This window comes from Crotalus tigris, unplaced genomic scaffold (assembly GCF_016545835.1).
Source record: "Crotalus tigris isolate CLP2741 ecotype Arizona unplaced genomic scaffold, ASM1654583v1 scf7180000018362.2422785, whole genome shotgun sequence".
NCBI classification, from domain to species: Eukaryota; Metazoa; Chordata; class Lepidosauria; order Squamata; family Viperidae; genus Crotalus; species Crotalus tigris.
The window spans coordinates 1552261-1573066 of record NW_024096964.1 but is presented as its reverse complement, the minus strand read 5'-3'; the positions used below and the strand labels follow the sequence as shown (position 1 = coordinate 1573066).

The window sequence follows — 20806 nt, the reverse complement described above, 5'->3', positions numbered from 1 at the left end:
AGCCGCAGGTTGCCGACCTGTGGCCTAGCACATTGATCTACAATGACATGTTAGATTGCTCATTTAGTCAAGGATTTTCAGAGGGGGGAGGGAGGATGGACGGACTCTAGACATTGTAAAACAAGATGAAAAGAAAGTGTCTAACAACATGTACTACCCCTTTGCTAAGGTTATAATATGCCTCTTATTGGTCTTCTCTGGGTGATGTGAAGCTTCCAGCTATTGGGCATAGACATAAATATGAATACTGTTGGCCAAAAGGAATAACAATAATTCTTAAGCATCTTGTGAATAAAGATAATATTTTTTCTAAAGCAGCCTTTAGTTCCTGAATTCCTCATTATGTAAGAAATTAAACATTTTTTCCACTCAAACTCACAACAATTTTGACATTTTAAAGATATTAGAGTAAAATAATGATATGCGCTATAGCAGTGGTAGCGAACCTATGGCACGGGTGCCAGAGGCGGCACTCAGAGCCCTCTCTGTGGGCGCACGCGCCGTCGCCCCAGTCCTAGGCCTTCAGCTGGGTTTTATAAAACTTTTTTGCTTTAAGCTCCGCCACCATGTACAAAAAAAAAAGGTTCAAACAATCAGTCAATTTCAACTTGCGGGGAAAAAAAAGACCTTACAAAGTTGGAATTGATTGAATGAACTTTTTAGTCCCACCCAGTCTGCTGTTACCACCGCAGCCATGCCCAGCCAATGGGCCGCACCCACCCAATGGACCACACCCACCCAATGGGCCACACCCACCCGGTACCCGACGATGCATAAGTGGGTTTTGGGTTGCAGTTTGGGCACTCAGTCTCTAAAAGGTTCGCCATCACTGCGCTATGGTATTTAACTAGGTAGTACATTATATTAAATTCAGTATGATTGCTTTATAACTTATTTTTATTCTGTGTTATGAATTCTTGTTTACATTTGCTAACTTTATCTTTCAGTGTGCCTTGGTTTATTCATGTTCATCTCCAGAAAACATAATTAATAGAGATAATTTACCATTATTAAATGCAGGTATGTACATTTAATTTATAATGGTGAGATTAATGAATGCTTAATGTTAACCTTCGTATTGAATTAAAAGAGTGAGCTAGCTTCAGGCTCATATGATTTCTATTACCTTCCGGTAGGGGTCAAAGATTGTACAGTAAGCAAGACATGCTTACTGTACAATCATCTCTCCACAGATATATAATTACCCCGATTTTTGTAGTTTCAATAAATGTTGACATCCAGAAATTCTTTTTCAAAAGCAGTAACTTCTATTACAGCAAAGGAGAAATCAGCTGAAACTGTTGGAAAATGTATTCATCCCCTGCAGAAATTCCATGAAATCATCCACTCATTTTTTTTCTGCTGGCTTCATTTGAAAGCCAGAATTGTACTTCGTGCATATTAGTGTAATCTGGAATGTATATGATAATGGGTGTAAATACTAAACTACTAGCATATAGGCAAAATTGTAACCGGAGTTCCAATTTAAACCAGTCAAACTTTCTGTGTCAAAGTAGCAACAAAGATAAATCACTAGAATTTCAAGCAGAACTCTGTCCTTCCAACACTACTCGCTTAGATAGTTCAATTTTTCTCCTAAAGTTTCTTTGTTGGATAGTGATTTATTGGATAGTGATTCAGTGTATTGCTGCTCATTCACCCATTAGTGGAGTCGCCATTAAGATTTTTTCCAACAAGATAGCCTAGATCACTCGGACAGTGCATTTAATCACAGTCATATGATGAATGTGATAAAATTTGTTCTTTTATATAGATATCAACAGACACTCAAATGATTTATAGAATATGTGTGCGTGCACATACATACAGTACACCTGTTTAACCTCTGTATCTTAAACTGCTCATTGTATCCTTTGCAATTCTGGAAATAAAATGAGGGGATTTGAAATTGTGGATTATAAAATCTCCTATATTGGAAGGCTATTGTCTTTATTCTTAAATATCTGCTTAGGATATGAATCCCAAATCCTTTATAAATTATGAAGTCTTTGTTGGGAAATAAGCATGAGAAATAAACAATAATAATAATAATAATATAATACTAGCATATTGCCCAATTTTCAATGAATCTGAGTGGCTATTCATTGTTAATCTAATAAACTATTGTTGAATTTCAATTCTTATTTTAAGACTTTTGAGTTTTTTACTAATCATTTATCAATTGCAAATGTTGACATTAAAATAATATTGTGTAAAAGAATATGTAAATCGCCTTGAAGAAGGCATCAGAAGCCATTACATAAACACCAGGTTTTCACTGGAAAATGTAGTGAGGTAGTGGGAAAGAAACTGATGATGACTGTTCCACCTTGATTCTTCTTGGTATAACAGGGAAAGGAATGTATGTCTTTGTTTTATACTATATACTGAATGATACCTGATATTTACAATAAGTCTGTTATCATCCCCTACAACAAATGTTCCAACAGTGTTTGTGAAATTTGTTTTTCAATCTAGCGTAATTCAAGGGACTGACAACTAGCTTATCTACGTGTATTTTTTTGTTTTAAAAAATCAGTCAAACAGGGAGGGCTCAATAAAGGATAATGACCCTATAAAGGAAATAAGGGACTTTTCTTAATATTTTGACTTTCTAAAAATTAAGTTTCTTTTCTGTTCTTTACAAGCAAGTTCTCTTTATGAAATACATTATTAGAGCCACTAATGCAGAGGAAATTTTAATTATCTATTCAGAGGTTTTCTCTGAAGCATAGTGTAACTTAATATTTAATTTTGGATTGTATCTTCCCTAAATCCCCCAGACAACATAATAACAAAACTGAACAAATTTGAATGGCACAGATAGGGAAAAGCTAGTTCATACAAATCACTAGTAAGTCTTTTGTTGCAAAGTTTTCATGGATTTATAAACAAATATTAATATAAAATGAAGTATTTCAATAATTGGTAATAAAAGAAATGTAAAACTGAGATATTACAAATAATTAAAATAGCAATTAAAACAGTTAAAATCAATAATTAAAAACCAAGACAAAACAATGTCTTTTAAAGGCTTATTAAAGGCTACTAGCCCTCAGCACTTCAGGGAGTATTTTTTAAACAGCTGGAAGGATAATGTAAAGATCTTACTTGGAAGTCATGACATTTGGAGGCCAATGTTGTCATAAGATTTCAATAAATATGGCAGTTCATATAAAAAGGAATATTCTATCAAAAATCTGAAGGATGTTTAATATAGTGACCTAGGAAATGAAGTGTAATCAATGAAGTACTTTTATCGTAAGTGTAATAAGGTCTGTTTACTTTTTCTAAAATCAGCATGGCTGCTGAAGGTTGTACTAACTGAAATTTCTAGACTTAAATGAAAGTAGTCCCCTATGGAACATTATTATAGTGAAAGTTAGAAATTGCCAACATGCAGATCACAGTTTTAAGCAAATTATTTTTCAGAAAGTTAGCATATTGCCTGATCAATCATTGACTGTTGAAACAATTTGGAAAAGAGAGATATTTGAATCCAGAAGCACAGGAGAATGAAATCCTGTCTAGAAAAGGCAAATTTACCTTGTCTCTGGAGTTGTGAAAAGTTTCATCTTGTACAAATTCAATTTCAGCCACTTATGAAGAGCACACCAAGGAGCTACACCATTTCCTAAAATAAAAAATAGGTCCGCATGTGAACCATTGTAGAGAAACTGGGAATATAATTGAAGAGAAAATAGATATAAACAATTAAGAAATGGAAGCTAAGTACATTGGTAGTTTAAATGGTAATTTAGCTCAGGGATTAAAAAAAACAGGATAAGAAATGTTTCAAATTACTAAAGAGCTCTGCCTTAAAGCAATTTACAATAAATGAGAGTTTGAAATTCCTACTGTCCATTTAGTCCATGTTTAGTATTAAATATATTTGACTGACCTGTGTGTAATTCTTGCTTCCTTGATGTCACCCAAGTCTGTGTGGAGCTTGACACATAGTGTATCACCCAGTATTAGATCCACTACCAAACCCTCCCAATAGTTTCAAATGGATCCTGAAAAGCACTGGAGAATAATGATAAAGTGAGGACCAACATATAACAGTTCCCATTTCAAGAAGAAATTATCTCCAAGTGATACCATATGAAACCTATCTGAAAAATAGGAACACAACCATAATACCAATGACTCTAATTTCCAAATCTCTCAGCCAATTCAGAAGGATAAGATGACTGAAAGCTACAGAAGAGTGAAAGAGGATAATCAGAGTACATTCTCTTGGCTGATCTCCAAAAAAAGATAATTCATTGGGCTTACTAATATAGTTTCAACTTTATGATCCACTTTTCAAGAACAAAAACAAATGGGTGGAAGCTGTACAGTGATAGATCCACAGTTGAATGAAGGAAGAATTTCATGACTTAGATATATTAAGCAATAGGACAATTGCCTCTTGAGGTTGTGGGTGCTCTGTCACTGGAGGTTTTCAAGAAAAGACCAGGCAGCCATTCAGAATAGTATGAGGATTCTGCACTGGGAAGGGGATTAGATTAGAAGATGTTCAAGATCCCTTCCAACCCTCTTACAGTCAGCCTCTTACAGCCTGAGACAACTCAGCAGACAATAAAATTGTTGTATGATATGTGCAGGAAAAAACTACTTCTTTGCTGAACATAGTCATTCCATAGACCTTCCATGGTTGTTTATGCTGTGCCATGTCAGATTAAAGTGAAGAGTTTCTCAATCCACACTTTATTCATTTATCTTGCGCTTCAATTCCCAATTCTTCTATGTGCCAAAAGTATCATTTCTGAAGCAGACTGGAAAAGTTCTCTATTCCAGATACTAACAATAGAACTGCCCTCCACATATCCTAATATGTGACCATGGTCATTTATTTCTTGAGTGAAAACTCTGTGTTGACTTGTTTGATCCATGCTTTATTTTCTTGGCTGTCTACTGTGTACTCAGTTTTCTCCAACACCAGAATTCAAGTGTCACTACTCTTCCTGCTTTTCAAACTACAACTTTCACTTACTTGGGAAATATATGCTGCAATATTTTTTGGAAAAAATGTAAGCTGCAGTTAAGCAATACCATGCTTTCTCTTTTACAGTGTTAAAAAACCCAATCTGTAAATTATATACATTCCCCACTTCTGACAACAAGTGGATGTATATACGAGAACAGATGTTTGAGAGCAATCTTTCTTTTCATGTTCCCAAGGAACTTATCAGCCTTCACATAAAGGAAGATCTGAGAAGGTAAATGAAATGAAAATGTTTTAAAAATGTGCTTTTAGAATAGTCTTTAGAAAACTGCTGGTAGAAACTGACTTAAAACATTGATTATAGTAATTAACAAAATGCTAGGAATTCAGAATTCCAGACTGCTTGCTCCAGTGGAACAATGTAATAATGTAAAAGAATCAAACTATTGCTAAGGGGCCCACAACAGGCATTAGAGCTGATGTAGCGTTTCCTGCTCTGGAAAATCCAATGGCCTACCTGTAGTACCGTAGGTGTGGCCAATCCAGATCTGAAACTGTTTTACAGTTCTGCCACATACTCCAAGTATTTTCTGAATTAGTGTTGAGCAGGGAAACATAGAATACTTCAAGAAGCTTAATCACATTATTCTAGTCAAGGAGATTTTATATGTTCATGTTATATGTTTAAGTTTTTGAATCAACTGGTCTGATAATCAGACCATTAATTTTGCCATAGATTTATTCATAAAGAAAATAAAATGTATTTAGTCATTAGAGAGAAGTTTAAATGTTAATGTGTTTCTTTTTTTATTTTTTTCTTATACTGATATTATAAAAACAACAACAAAACACTATATAGTTTTTAACATCGTATATATATAAGGAATAATTGAAGATAATTTGCTAGCTTCAGCCGGTTTTATAATGTAAATATAACTTGTCTAAAATTCTTTTCAGCAGGTCCATATTAATATAATAAATTTCATTCATGGTTTTTCAGGGGGGGGTTATACAACAAAGTATTTTGTTTATCTATGTAATAGTTTTGAACCTTCATTTTCCCACAGCCAGTTGTTAAAAAGTGCTGCTTATTTAAAATGTTGTTGTTCGTCCATCGATTTCGATGAAGACCTTGACATCTTGTGGGTTATGGGCCACAAGATGTTTTATAAGCATGTACATTTGAAATGTACATGCTTATAAAAATGTTGAATTCTGACTTACCATTCTTTGAATTAAGTAAAGTAAACAAAAGGAAAAGAATACAAATAGATACATAAAATGAACTTTATGCTAGAATGAAGATTGAAATAAAATAAATAAATAAAAATACAACAGCTATAAAAATATTATTAAACTATTTTTTTAAAGGAAGGAATCTCTGTGGGTTTTACTCCACTAGTTATTGCCAACTATAGGGGGCAGCATTAATCTCCATTTCAAGCCCATGAGTCAGCACTGTCTGAAGTATTTAAAGGCAAAACAAACAAAAAGATAAACCAGTAAAAAAGTGCAATGATATGTGGGAATGACTTTGAGGGAAAAGGGGAAGAGATGCTGCCTAGGGAATGATCAGATAAAAAGGGGCAGGAGAGCCAAAAAGTGTTTAACAGGCAAAGAAATGAACTTAAGAAGGATCTGCCCTAATGTATCTGTTAAAAGTGACTGAATGATTTGTAATTTCAGAGTTATAAGATTCTGTAATGTAGCCTGACATTAAAGTAGAATTAGTTCATGTGATCATGTTTCCCTGGATGGTTAACATCAATCGTGCACATCTTAAATATAAAATAAGATAAATAATAGAAAATAGCTAATCAATCCTTAGGTATCATCTCTTCCCCTTGTCCCTCAAAGACATTCCCATATAACATTATAACAAGATAAATAAAAAAGTATATAAAAATGCTAGTAATTCCACTCTTTTTCTCTCTCCCTACTTCTCTGTTGCTACTTAAAATATTTTTATGCTTTACTTTGGATGTTATTACTCATTTCTGTTTCATTTTTATTATTGTTGTTATTCTCTTCTGAAAACTGGATCTTTTAACTATCCCTTTCAGTAATTTCATCATTTGGTAGCCCTCATTTGGACCTGTTCCAGTTAATAAATGTTCTTTTCAAATTAAAATGTGTAGAACTGAACATAATAATCCCAGTGAAGCCTTCCAAGACAGAATAGAGCGGAGTAGTACCTCTCTAAATCTGGATTTTTGATGTTATTTGTCTTCTTTGAACAGTGTTGGATTATGCTGTGGAGACATATAGAGCTTATGAACCACTAGTACATACAAATTCTCCTTGTATGTGCTGTTCTTGAACCAGATTTCCTCTATTTTGAATGTCTGTTGTTGTTTATCTAGAAGCATGAATTTATACTTCTCTGTGTATAAAATTTCATTTTATTTGTTTCCATCCACTGTTTTAAGCAAAATCTTTTTGGATTTTTCCCTTTTCCTAAATATTAGTAACTCCTCCTGGTTTTGTATTGTCTGCAAATTTGGTAAGCATTCCTTTAACTCTCTCCATATCATTTAAAAAAATGTTGACTCACACCAGGATCTGGACAAATTCCCATGGCACCTTACACAAGATGTCTCTCCAGGAAGATTTGATGCTATCTTTGAGTTGTCCTTGAGCCAATTGTGGGTCCACATAATGTTTGAGTTGTCAAACCCATATTTGATCAATTTGTTAATAAGGATGTTATAACAGCATCAAAGGCTTGCTAAAGTCAAGATATACTGTAGCAAGGGATCATCCAGTCTAGTAACTCTGCCATTAAAGAAGATCGAGTTAGTCTGACACAATTCATTGGCATAAATCCAGTGTGGCGCCTGTTAATTAATAAAGACAAACATGTCTTTCTATCATAAAAGAACAAACTTTCTACATCCCATGTTTAAAAAATATTTTTTCATATATTTATACATTCCAAATTTGAGATACTGTACATATGTCATGGTTCCGATAGATGAAACTCTTCAAAAGAGGCATTGTTTGCCTTAAAGAATCTTTTACTCGAGAAATAACGTATCTGCACTACATATTGTTAATTGCGAAGTCATGTCCGACCCATCGTGACCCCATGGACAACATTCCTCCAGGCCTTCCTGTCCTCAACCATCTTCTGGAGTGCATTTAAGTTCAATACTACTGCTTCAGTGACTCCATCCAGCCACTTCATTCTCTGTCGTTCCATTCTTCTATTGCCCTCAATCTTTCCCAACATTAGGCTCTTCTCCAATGAGTCCTTCCTTCTCATTAGGTGGCCAAAGTGACACTGCATAGTTGAAACCAAAAACTAAATTCCCCTCCCCTGGATACAAAGTAACAAAGTACAATTCCCTCCTTCAATAACCAGTCATAAATCACATTCCCCAGTTAGCTTGAAGTGCGGGCTTTCTCCCCAGCTCTCCAGCCTGCCGAAACACTATCAGCTCTGGGCCCAATGTCCTTGGGTTCCCATGGCTAAGATATTATTTTTTGACTAGCTCGACTCTCATCTCTATTCTCTCTCCCACCATCAACTAATTCTAAAAGCAATAGAGAAAATGGCTGCATTTCCATCTGTTGTCAAAGCAAGAACATCCAATGTTAGCAGCGTTGACAACATAATTCAAAATAAGCCCAAATATTTTAATGACCTTAGGAATGTCAAAATGAAATGAAGCATTCACATGCCCTCCATTATCTTACATTTTTTGTTATACCTTATCTGAGATATAAATGTTAAGAAGGATGGGAGACATAAAAACTTTCTAGAATACTATAGAAAAGCTCCTAAAAATAAAAAGTCTAATATCCTAGTTGATATGATAATGTCCCCTAGTTGAAGCAGCAGTCTGAAAGTTGATAATATAGTTGCTAGTATCATACTTTCTTCCTTTTTGATACCTATCTTGGGTCATGGCAATCAAAACTATGTACATTTCATCTGAAATTCTAGTTGAAATAAATTTAGATAAAACATTACTAATTCTAGTTATTAAATTATAGATGATTGCAATCAGGAAAAATGGAAGCACCCAGAATTATTATTTTATATGTATTAATAAAATTAATAAAATCTCATAACTTGCAACAAACATTGGAACACAATTATATAAAGGCAAAATTTGCATCAACACATGTATCATCATTTTGATGTAAAGTTGATTTGCTGCAGAATCCTTTGTGAACACATTGCTTAAATAATTCAAGAATGAAAGGGCTAAATGAGGTTGTTTTTCAGCAAGAACCTTGACATTTTATATTTTTGGGGGTATTTCATATTTGAAATTACTAATAATCTCAAAATGTATTAGAATTAGCAGTACAATTATATTGTCTTCAGCAAACTTTCACCAACCATAATATCTAACATCAAGGAGAAACAGATATGTAGTTTAAAACATTTAGCCTGAATTAATAGATGTTAAAACCAAATTTCACCCAGCACATTTCACCCAGCACAACATGTTTCTTATATTCAATGAAATCAGGCAGTTGTAGTTCTAACAGTAAAAGTTTTCCATGTTTTTTTCATTTAATACTGATATGAATTGTGTTTCAATTATGTCAGTTTCCAGGGTTAATGGGAAGCTGGCAGTTTGCTAAAGAGTCTCCTTTTGTAACTCCATGAATTGACTATCTTTTATTAGCCCAACATTTTCACTTAGCAGGTGCACTTGCCAAGATGATTAATCCAGACAGATAAATCCTGGTAGTACATATTAAAAGTGAAAGTAAGATTTTCTTTAAGTGGTATATTTAAAAAATGAAAATCTGAATGTGCTATTCTCATCATCCAAGTTAAACTATTTTATTTGGGGAAATCATTATTTGTTTGGGGTTTTTTGTTTAATGATGCTGGTGGAATTGTTGTTTTTAGATTTCAGAGCATATTTTTCAGTATTAAACAATGCAGATGGTTGCACTAAATGCAGATGGAAACCAGTTTATTTTCACAGAAAAGCTGGAGAATACAATTAGAATTTGTAAACATTGAAAAGGTGTAGATTTAAAAGATAACACCTCATCAAATGTTAATGTAAATAGAAGGCGATAGGGCAGGGATCTTCAGAGATACTAATTAAAGACCTATTTCCTCTGTAAAACATAGAAATAGCAGATGATCTAGCAGCCTTTTAGAATGTAGATATTTTGAGATTTTCATTCTTAGAATTCTTAGCCAGTATTTAGTAGTTCCAAGATGCATGAAGGGTGCCAGTTTAAGAATGCCTTTTCTATTACTACCTGGATTCCTTACCCTACTGAAAGATTCTCTGAATTAAACCTGAATCCATCTCTTTGCAAAAAAGTATTTTATTGATTAAGCCCAGGATAATGCTATATATAAATAAGAATGGTAAAACTAGCTGTTGGACTATAGTTGTTTAACCACTTAATTTGTACTAACATTTTGTAAGATTAGATTGATAAAATACGTTTTTTATTGTTATTTTGCTACAGGAATCAGGACCTTAAAGAACTTGGGGAGCTTTCTCCACATTGGGACAATATGCGTAAAAATGTTATTGCACACTGTGATCAAATGTTGATCCTGTACCAAAATATGCTTGCAGAACTTGGAAAACATACAGGTCAGAAAATGTTTAATAATTAAACTTACGATTTTGGGATTTTTTATTCTATAGAAATATGTAGCACAAACCATGAGTTCATATAATCACCTTTTTTCTTAAGTTTATGAAAACAAATAATTACAGTATTGAATGTATGATATTACTTGAATGTAAGATCTCTCAATGCCTAGATCAGTGTTTGTTTGTTTGTTTTTAATATATTTTATTGATTTTTATAATAACAGTCTTTAGTGCTTGTTAAACAGTGTGTTGTCTGGGTTCATATATTTAAAAAACAATAATAATTAAATTCTATAGTTCCATAATCAATATATTGATTAATGATATATTGCTTTGGTCCTCTCTTCTTCCAGTAGTATTCTCCTTTTGTCAACATTAAACAAATATAGTCCTTTATATTTTCGATATATACAAAGTTGGATATAAACATTTTTCTTATGTTTGTACAAATAACAGTAACATCAGCATATAACATCTTTTCTGATCAGCTTATGTTTCAATTGTATTTATAAAAATCATCTTGTTGAGTCACTATATGTCCTGTTTTCAAGATTCTTATTTAAGCTTAATTTCCCCTCTGTATTCATAGCACTCCATCTCATAAGTCGAATCAAATCTCTTGAATCTAACTCTAGCCTTCTTCTTTTGCCAAGTAACTTTCCAAGTCAGTGTGTTCAACTTGCCAGGCGATTCTTCTTCTATTTTTGTAAATGTTGTTGAGAATAGAAGAGACAAGTTAAGTTTTTAAGACATGCATTTTCTGTCTCCCAAACTTTAATGATTCTCCTGGCTGCTCTATAATCCATTTCGTTAGATCTTCTTTCCTATCTTAAAGTTTGTTTTGAAGCCCTAAAAAATAAGATATCTTTTCCATTTCTATTGTTATGGCAAAATCTTGCAAGTTTTCTTTTGTTTGTATTAAGCTGTGGTTCTCTTCATCTGTAGCTTCGCTCTTTGGGTCACTGTCCTCTGATTTGTGTTCTGTTATCTGGTTTGTTTGTTCATTTGTTGTCATTTTCTGAGAGTTTTTTAATTGTATGTTTAGGTTAAAGATGTGCTTATTTATGTCATCAAAGTTGTTTTTAATTTCATCATGATTTGACACAATTGTCATTTGAATCTGTTGCAGCATTGCATACATTTCCTCCTGGAAAATATTTGCCTTGTCTTGGTGTATTGCTCCTGCAGGTCTCTGATATTTCAGGCTGGGGCCTTCAGAAGGAGATATTAGGTGTGGTAGGCAACATTAGTTTTATCTCCCCTCTTCAGATATTCTTTCACCGGTACCATAGTCTTATTTCACCGGTACCATAGTCTTTATTATCCAATACATTTCCAATTGTCAAAGCATCACTGAAAGCAATATTTTATAATAGCTCTTCTATTCAGGGGTCTTACAATTATCAGCCAGCCAAAATTGCAATCCAGAATGTTTAACCATGCAGTAAATTCCCCCCTAGAAAATTAGCCAAAAGTCAAAATTTTTCTCTGCAGACAATACTTGAGCTTAGAGACCACCGCTCTATAATCCCAGAAGGTCAGCAATTTTTAAAACAAATATAGTTCTCAATCTGTAATAGGTGACCCAGTGTATTTTCTTTCCCCTGTTCCCAGCTGTTTTCTATTTGGCTAAAAGTACTGAGGTTCAGTTCTTTATTTCTAGACGTCTTGCCAATTTCTCAGTCAATGCAGCTGTTCTGTGCTCTAATCGTCCACTAGGTGTCAGTAGCTAGTCATTTTCTAACTTTTAAGACGAATAATTATTTTTTATAATTTCATCAATACTCTTTTAGATGTGAAATCTTAACAGTTTTCATAATTTTTAGATTTATACAGACTATAGTATTAATTTCATTTCAATATATTTCTGTCCCCCACAAAAATTAAATCGCCACTTCCATCTATGGAAGGGTGGGTTGCGATTCCCTCCCTTCTCACTTTTGGAGGATTTTTTGCTTCTTGGGGATCTTTTCCAGAAAATCAGTTACACGATAAAAGAGAGAAGATCAACATTCTCACCCAGTTCCAAGCACGCTGTTCATAGTTGTTCTGGTTAGTGTTTTTGGACTTCTGCTGCTGGTAGCTTGGGCTAGTCACTGATGTGCAGCTAGCCTTTCTCTTGTCGGGTTGGAGCGCTTCCCCCGGATCAAACGGATCGACTGCTGTCTTTCAGTGAACCGGGGGGGGGGCTCCTTCGTCATCTCTCTGGGGTGACTTAGATTCATTTAGGGTCCCCTGGATGGTCTAAACCAGCTGTGGGATACGGAGCTCTGCAGTCCCTTGGTCCGGTGCTACTGTGCAAAACTGAAAGTCCAATCAATGTTTGTTTTTAAGATGTATAAACTTCTAGAATTGTGAATTTGTCTACACATTTTAAAATTGCCAGGGTTGAGAAACACTGGCCCAGATGATAACAAGAATCTAATCTGTTTCATGGTCTGGGCATGATATTTTTTGCAGATCGTGCATAAGATCTCTCCATCTTATCAGTTATTTAGACCATCCTTTATGTACATTTCTAGGTATGTTTTCATTATATATGGAAGCTATCCAATATTGTTCCCATATAAAGGATGATTCTTATTTTATATCTCTGATAGGTTTTAATGCGCAGGATTGCCATTTATAGTGTCCTATACCTTGTTCATTTCCTCTCCTCCTGTTCTTAGCCTGATGAAATAGTTGCAGTTGTTTTGTTTTTTAAGCCAGATTCTTTTTTTCTTTTCTTTTCTTTTTTTTTTGGTATATAAAATAGCTGACAGTCACAAAGATTATTTTTCCAGCAAGCCATACAATATTCATCTGCTAGTAACATTGCTTCCTTTTAGGTATAGAAAATGCCTATTTTGTTCTCCAGGCTTTTAAATTATTCTTTTTATTTTTCTGGTTAATTTCTATCACACAATTTTAATTTTTGCTTGATATATTTATTTTCATTTTATAAATTTTATAAATTTATTTATACATTTATTCTGATGCTACTGTTGATAATGAAATACAAGCTGCTATGGAAGAAAAGGCACTCCCCTGTCTGGATGGAAACTTGTTTTAAGGAAATGTGATTTTCATCAAGTTCATAGTACCAGAGAAAGAATTATCTTTTCACTTTGCACTAGTAATCTTGATGCTTTTACCCACATACTGTAGCTGCTATTTGAAAAGAAACATAAAGTAAAACCCTGTACATTGAATGGAGTTACATGTTTAATTTCGGGCAATGTGATGTGATGTCAAACAGGGAGGATATGTTATAGAACCTTTTGGTTAAAGAATTTCAGCTGGTGGGGCCTTCTTTGCTGTTGCGCCTGCCATTGAATATCTTGCCCCAGAGGTGATAATGGCCCCCACTCTTTAGTTACTTATCTGAAATGGTATAGGGTTTCCTGCTTGAGCAGGGGGTTGGATTAGAAGACCTCCAAGGCCCCTTCCAGCTCTATTCTGATTGACTGATAGTCTTCTGGAAGATAGTCTGCCAACTGGCTTGGGGATTGAAGAATGGCACACAAGTCTGGGGTTGGCTGGACGATGCACCCTTCACCTTTTTTAACTTTTTAAGTTTGCTCTTATTTTATTTTTCACTCTGATTTAATTGTTTTCAAATTTTATTTATTTTATACAGTTTTATTATTTGTATCTGAAAACTGCCCAGAGTCACTTGGATAGCGAGAGAGGTGGTATCTAAATTTGATAAATAAAAATTTTAAAAAGTGATAAAAATATCTTGGTATTATAATTATGGAATTTATGGAAATAAATCATTTATTTATAGATGTATTCTATTTATAAATTTCTTAGTGGAACATGTTCAGCAAATAACTCAGTTACATGTTATTTCTAGTGGAACCTATTGTTTCCAGAAATATGTGGCATATGTGCTTATATCTCGTCTTTCCATCAGGAAGTTCAGATTTCAGTTTCACAGTGTACTGATGGCATCCCATTCAGGAAAGCTACGCTTAGTTTTAGTTTGAGTAATTGTAATGTAAATGTAAAAATAGTCAGAATTAGAAATTAAATATGTTTGGACTGACATATAGGTCCAAAATATTTTACTTTTCCTAAATAGCTTGAAAAGCTGAAATTAAGACTTGTGCTATCCAAGTTAATTATTACAAACTTAAAATTGTTCTCTGTGAATTTGCTGACTATATAATTAAAATTGTGGTAACTGGCTTCATTTCAATAGCTTTAAACGCAGACAAGCATGTGCACATAAAGGTGTATATCTTCATTAAGTTTACACTGTTTACACAGTTCTTATTTGGGTTTTTACGGAAAACTGCTTTCCAGACATATGTAAAATCATGCAAACTACTATTTTTCATTATATGAATCATTTTACATGTACAAAATGTAAAGTATAATAGCCTGCCAATGGTTGGTAAATATGTGGATTTTTACGCTTATTTCTATGTCAAAAAAATATAAATAACTCTGGGAATGTGAAAACTATACTCAATTCAAGTTTATGTTCTTTATCTGAGTAAGCTGATATTGGAGCATGCCTAAAGTTAATTGAATAATTTTTGCACTAATTATGATGTACAAAATGGAAATGCGATATAACAGCTGTTTACTATTTAATATTGGAATCTATGATTCCGAACAAACTGGAATCAGAGATAAATTCCAATAATAGCTAAAAACCTTGATTAATTCTAAATTTGGGAACCATATATAGGCTTTGGGTTGAGTGGCATGAAGAGAAGAAAGAAGGATCACAATGCCCACATATGAACTTGGAGAACTTAATAGAAAAAATTAAGTAAAGAATACATGCCTTAGCCTAATCATATTAAGTGTTATTGTTGCTGCGTGTGACTCTATTATTCTTGACTGAAGTCTGCACTGCAAATTATGGTAATTGTAAATATGTTCCAGTTTTCTATTATGAACTTGCTATACAGAATAAGCAAGCTATTTATCTGGTCTTGTTCCTTCTATATCAAGATTTTCAAAATACTTATAATTAATTTCAATTATGTCTTAGAACAGAATTTGCTCAGGTTTGCTGTACATACATAGTAGCTGAGTTCTCCATAGTTGAGGAGAGCAACAGAGAGGTATTGACCAGACTTTTTGCACTGAAAATTCTAGAACATGGGCTAAGAAATAGGCATTGATCTCTGAAAGCCCAGTCTTTACTGTTGAATAACTACTGACTTCAGTGCTTGACTTTAAAATGAGAATAATGTTACAGACTTTTTTCTATGGTTGCTGCAATGGTTGTTTAGGTGCCTTCATTTCTACCTGAGAATATGTGGGGGTTTTGCTGCAAAGGTTATTGTTCCTTCATTTCATTTACTTCTAACCTTACTGTTTATGGATACCTCTTTCCATAAGAGGAGAATGTACACACTTTAAGTATTAGACATCAGATAATACTTTAAAAAGTCTTTAAGATGCCACAAAGTTCGTTATTTTTAGTAAATACTGTATATATAATAAATGCACCACCATTGTCAGTAAAATCATCTATTAATTGATTATGCTGTTTTACAGCCTTAATTTGTTTGATAGGTATTAATAAGTGGATGGTTAGTCCTCTGAATTTGTATACCAATTACAAAGAGATAATCCTTTGGTTACAATAGTGCAAATAGTCTTGAATTTAATGATATTAGGAAAGTTTCCTTTATATTTCCTAAATTTCTCCTTTACACTTCTCCTATCCAAATCGTATCTTGTACATATTTTGGATTTGGACATCACAGAATTCCTATGGTGTGAATTCTTACAAATTGAAAATAGAGCGGTATTTAGATTTTAAAAGGAAAATTGTGGCAAGGAGCATAGAACTGTCCATATAGAGTTGTTAGCAATTTTTAAAAGTAGCTCTCTTTTCCTTAGATTTCATGGGAGCCATTCTGAAACTGAAGCATAAAGATTCTTCACACCCAAAAATGCTTTTCTTAGATTTTAAGAAAGAGAAAACATCTGGATCTTCAGTTAAGGATATTTTATCATTTTTTTTCAGGCTCTTCTTTCAAATCAAGTTGCAGTAAAGGAGAAAAAACACTAGAATTTGTTCCAATAAATCTACATCTGCAGAGAATGCTTGTGCAGGGTCCTTGTATAAAAGGTAAGCTGTATGATGTTATACAGTTCACTACCTAGTATAGCTAGTCCTTGACTTATAAAAGTTCATTTAGTGACTGTTCATAGTTACAATGGCACTGAAAAAAGTGACTTATGACCACTTTCACAGTTACAACCTTTGTGGCATCCACATGATCATGTGATCAAAATTCAGATGCTTGGCAACTGGTTCATACTTAAGACCGTTGCAGCATCCCGAAGTTGTGATCATTTTTGCAACCTTCTGACAAGAAAAGTCAATGAAGAAGCCAAGTTCACTTAACAACTGTGTTGCTAACTTAACAGCTGCAGTGATTCACTTAATAACTGTGGCAAGAAATGTTGTATAATGGGGCAAAACTCACTTAACAACAGAAATTTTGGGCTCAATTATGATCTTAAGTTGAGGACTACCTATAATTTAACTTCAATCATGAAAGGAATAAGGAGTGTCCACTATGCCCAAACATCTATTAAAGGGCAAATTGAAATGTATGCAAGCGTAAAATGATGTTAATACATGCATAGAATTATGAATAGTTTTTATACACTGCTTCCAAAATTCACTAAACTGAAGTCTATTAAACCAACTGCATGAATATTAATACAGTGTTAATACAAATTTTGTTTTGTAATTTAATATACAAAACAAAGATTGTGCAAAAAATATATAATATGTATGAATAGTAAGCAAATTCCTAAAACAGTAGGAAGAAAAACATAACAGACTAATGGTGAATTGATGTCCCATGTTCAATGGGATACATTACAGTCAAAAGGCAGATCTATACTCCACCTAAACTGTTAAAAATTCTCTCTGGAGCAAGGAGAAATCTTGAGGTTACCCATATGTAAGAACACAACTGGGTATTTTTTTATGAGCCAGTAAGAAATTGACATTTTTGCTAACTTGGCAAACAGTTGGGACTCATTCAACAAGCTCAAGAACCATTGACATAGTCTTTTATGGACTCAAGGTTTGACCAAACCTCATTTTTTAAAATCATTTTGGAATTTCCTTTTTTTTTAACTGCTTGTTAAAGATTGAAAATCTTTTAAAATAATGCATTGCTATTTTTGGTGATATTTAATGTTTTTCTGATTGGAATTGAACTTCAACTATTTAAACATACCCCATATTTGAGGAAATACAGAATATGTTTAAAAAGAAATGAATAAGATTCAAACTGAGCATATTAAATAAAAATTATAATACTTACATAGTATTTTGATAACCCTTAGTGGTCCTTTGCTGATTAATATATAGAGATGAGGTTTTAGGGATGGGCTTATAGAGAATGTAAGGTATGGAATGAATAGATGTTTGATTGTATTTTAAGAGTGATAAATTGGTAATGTTGATTAGACTTGCTGCGGATGAAGGGAGAGGCTTCTTTTTCTAACCTTTCTCTTTTCTTATATTTTCTTTTTCTGCAGTTTCTTAAGTTTTATTTTTTTAATATATTTCAGTAGTATGTAATTGTATTAATTTTATCTGTATAATGTAATATTTAATAACATTATTGAAAAAAGGAAGAAAAATGTATTATATCTACCTAAGTAAATAACTACAAAAATAAAAGGAACCAATAATTGAGTGGTAGTGCAGTGGTTAAAATGCAGTATTGCAGGCTTAACTCTGCCCTCTGCCAGGAGTTTGATCCTGACTGGCTCAAGGTTGACTCAGCCTTCCATCCTTTCGAGGTTGGTAAAATGAAGACCCAAATTTTGGGGGGCAATGTGCTGATATTGAAAATCACTCAGAGAGTACTGTAAAGCACTATAAAGCGGTATATAAGTCTAAGTGCTATTGTTATTGCTAATAACTGTGTTTGAAAAAGTTGTATTTTCTGTTATCATTCCATGTAGTACCACGTGGAAAAAAATTTTTCTCATGAAATTTCTAAAACTGGCAAGAGGCATATCCAGTAATGGTATCTTACCAGGATAAAACCAATTGCTAAATATTTTCTTACTAACAAAGCATGATCACAATAATTGGGTGAAGAAGCAGGAAATATATTTGATTCTTTATGTCCTGTCATAGGAATGTCTCTTTAGAATATTTCCTAGATGGACTGGATGGACTTGGCCAATATAGTACAGTAAGCTCTTGACTTAGTTTAACAACGTTGAAGAAGTCATTAAGATTTAAGCAGATGAGACAATAAAAGAGGGTTTCAGACAGAAAAGAAGCTCCCTGGAATGGTAAACCTGGTCATTTGCAAGTGGTTGGGAATTGATGATTGGTGAAATTCATTTTGGAGAGGCAAATTCATTTGTATTAGTTAGGACTACTAAAACTACTTATTATCGCTATATGATTACAATGTATCTGTATATGTACAATTTAGCATGTAATCTTCGTGTTGCAGATGTTCTTTATGATGTCATCACTGTGGGAGCTCCTGCAGCACATTTTCAGGGATTTAAAAATGGTGGTCTTCAGAAATTATTGAATAAATTTGAGGCAGAAAGACGAAAGTAAGTACACTGCTATCAATTTAGAAATAGTCCTCACTAACTAATTTTGTATTGTCTATCAACATTTCTAGCAATTTTTCTCCTTAGATTATGAAGATATCAGCATTATTAATTCTCTTTTTATTGCTTTTCTAAAGTGAGTATATGGTAACACATTATTAATATGTCTTTATTTAGAAAATTAAACATATTTATCTAATTATTTAAAGTTATTTCCATTCTTCTAATTTTATAGAAAAGGAGCTGAAAAACTATGAAAAATAAACATAAAAAGGTTACCTTAAGAAAACAATTACAAATCACAGCATGTGCTTAGAAAAAGAAGAAATGAATGGGAGAGGGTGAACCAATTTACGTCGTTGAGTTGTTTTAGTCACAAATTCATCAGGGTGCAAAGTTAAATCATGCAATGTATGAGATATGAGTCATATGCCATATTACAGAATTTGAAAGACTGCATGAAAATTAGTCATATTCTAAATCATATAGTAGTAGTAGTAGTAGTAGTAGTAGTAGTAGTAGTAAAGTTGGAAGGGACCTTGGAGGTCATCTAGTCCAACCCCCCGCTCAGGCAGGAAACCCTATACCATTTCAGACAAATGGCTGTCCAGGCTCTTCTTAAAAACTTTCAGTGTTGGAGCATTCACCGCTTCTAGAGGCAGGTTGTTCCACTGGTTAATTGTTCTCATTGTCAGGAAGTTTCTCCTTAGTTCTAGGTTGCTTCTCTCCTTGCTTAGTTTCCACCCGTTGCTTCTTGTCCTGCCTTCAAGCGCTTTGGAAAATAGCTTGACTCCCTCTTCTTTGTGGCAGCCCCTGAGATATTGGAACACTGCTGTCATGTCCCCCCTCGTCCTTCTCTTTATTAAACTAGACATACCCAATTCCAGCAGCCGTTCCTTATATGCTTTAGCCTCCAGTCCCCTAATCATCTTTGTTGCTCTTCTCTGTACTCTTTCTAGAGTCGTAACATCTTTTTTACATCGTGGTGACCAAAACTGGATGCAGTATTCCAAGTGTGGCCTTACCAAGGCATTGTAAAGTGGTATTAACACTTCACGTGATTTTGATTCTGTCCCTCTGTTAATGCAGCCTAGCACTGTGTTGGACTTTTTGGCAGCTGCAGCACACTGCTGGCTCATATTTAGGTGATTGTCCACTACGACTCTGAGGTCCCTCTCACAGTTACTACTATTGAGCAAGGTGCCATCTATGCTGTACTTGTGCATTTGGTTTTTCTTGCTTAAATGTAGAACCTTGCTTTTTTCACCATTGAATTTCATTTTGTTAGATAGTGCTCAGTGTTCAAGTCTGTCCAGATCCTTCTGTATCTTAAGCCTGTCTTCTGGAGTGTTGGCTATTCCTGCCAGCTTGGTATTGTCTGCAAATTTGATGAGTTCCCCATCTAGCCCCTCGTCCAAATCCTTGATGAAGATGTTGAAGAGCACTGGGCTCAGAACAGAGCCCTGGGGCACCCCACTACACACTTCCCTCCATGTAGATGTGGTTCCATTGAGAACCACTCGCTGAGTACGGCCGGTCAGCCAGCTACGGATCCATTTGGTGGTGGTGCTGTCTACCCCACATTTTTCTATCTTATCAAGTAGTAGGTTGTGATCTATTTTATCAAATGCCTTACTGAAGTCCAAGTAAATTATGTCCACAGCATTCCTCTGATCCACTAATTTTGTCACTTGGTCAAAGAATG

At 34.0% G+C, this 20806-nt stretch overlaps 1 protein-coding gene across 1 annotated transcript; it reads left to right on the top strand.

The window, feature by feature from the left end:
- Positions 1-882: 882 nt before the first annotated feature.
- Positions 883-19117, top strand: LOC120311425 (type II inositol 3,4-bisphosphate 4-phosphatase-like). Its single transcript, XM_039350895.1, has 5 exons — positions 883-1020; positions 5078-5225; positions 10406-10536; positions 16517-16621; positions 18993-19117. Exons 2-5 carry the CDS (start codon positions 5134-5136, stop codon positions 19103-19105), a joined length of 441 nt encoding a protein of 146 aa, XP_039206829.1. The 5' UTR covers positions 883-1020; positions 5078-5133; the 3' UTR covers positions 19106-19117.
- The last annotated feature ends 1689 nt before the right edge of the window (positions 19118-20806 follow it).

Coding starts and splice junctions, on each gene's coding strand:
- LOC120311425 (XM_039350895.1), top strand. CDS start 5,134: ATGTATATACGAGAACAGATGTTTGAGAGCAATCTTTCTTTTCATGTT. Junction 10,537..16,516: donor AGAACTTGGAAAACATACAG/GTCAGAAAATGT, acceptor ATTTTTTTTCAG/GCTCTTCTTTCAAATCAAGT. Junction 16,622..18,992: donor GCAGGGTCCTTGTATAAAAG/GTAAGCTGTATG, acceptor TTCGTGTTGCAG/ATGTTCTTTATGATGTCATC.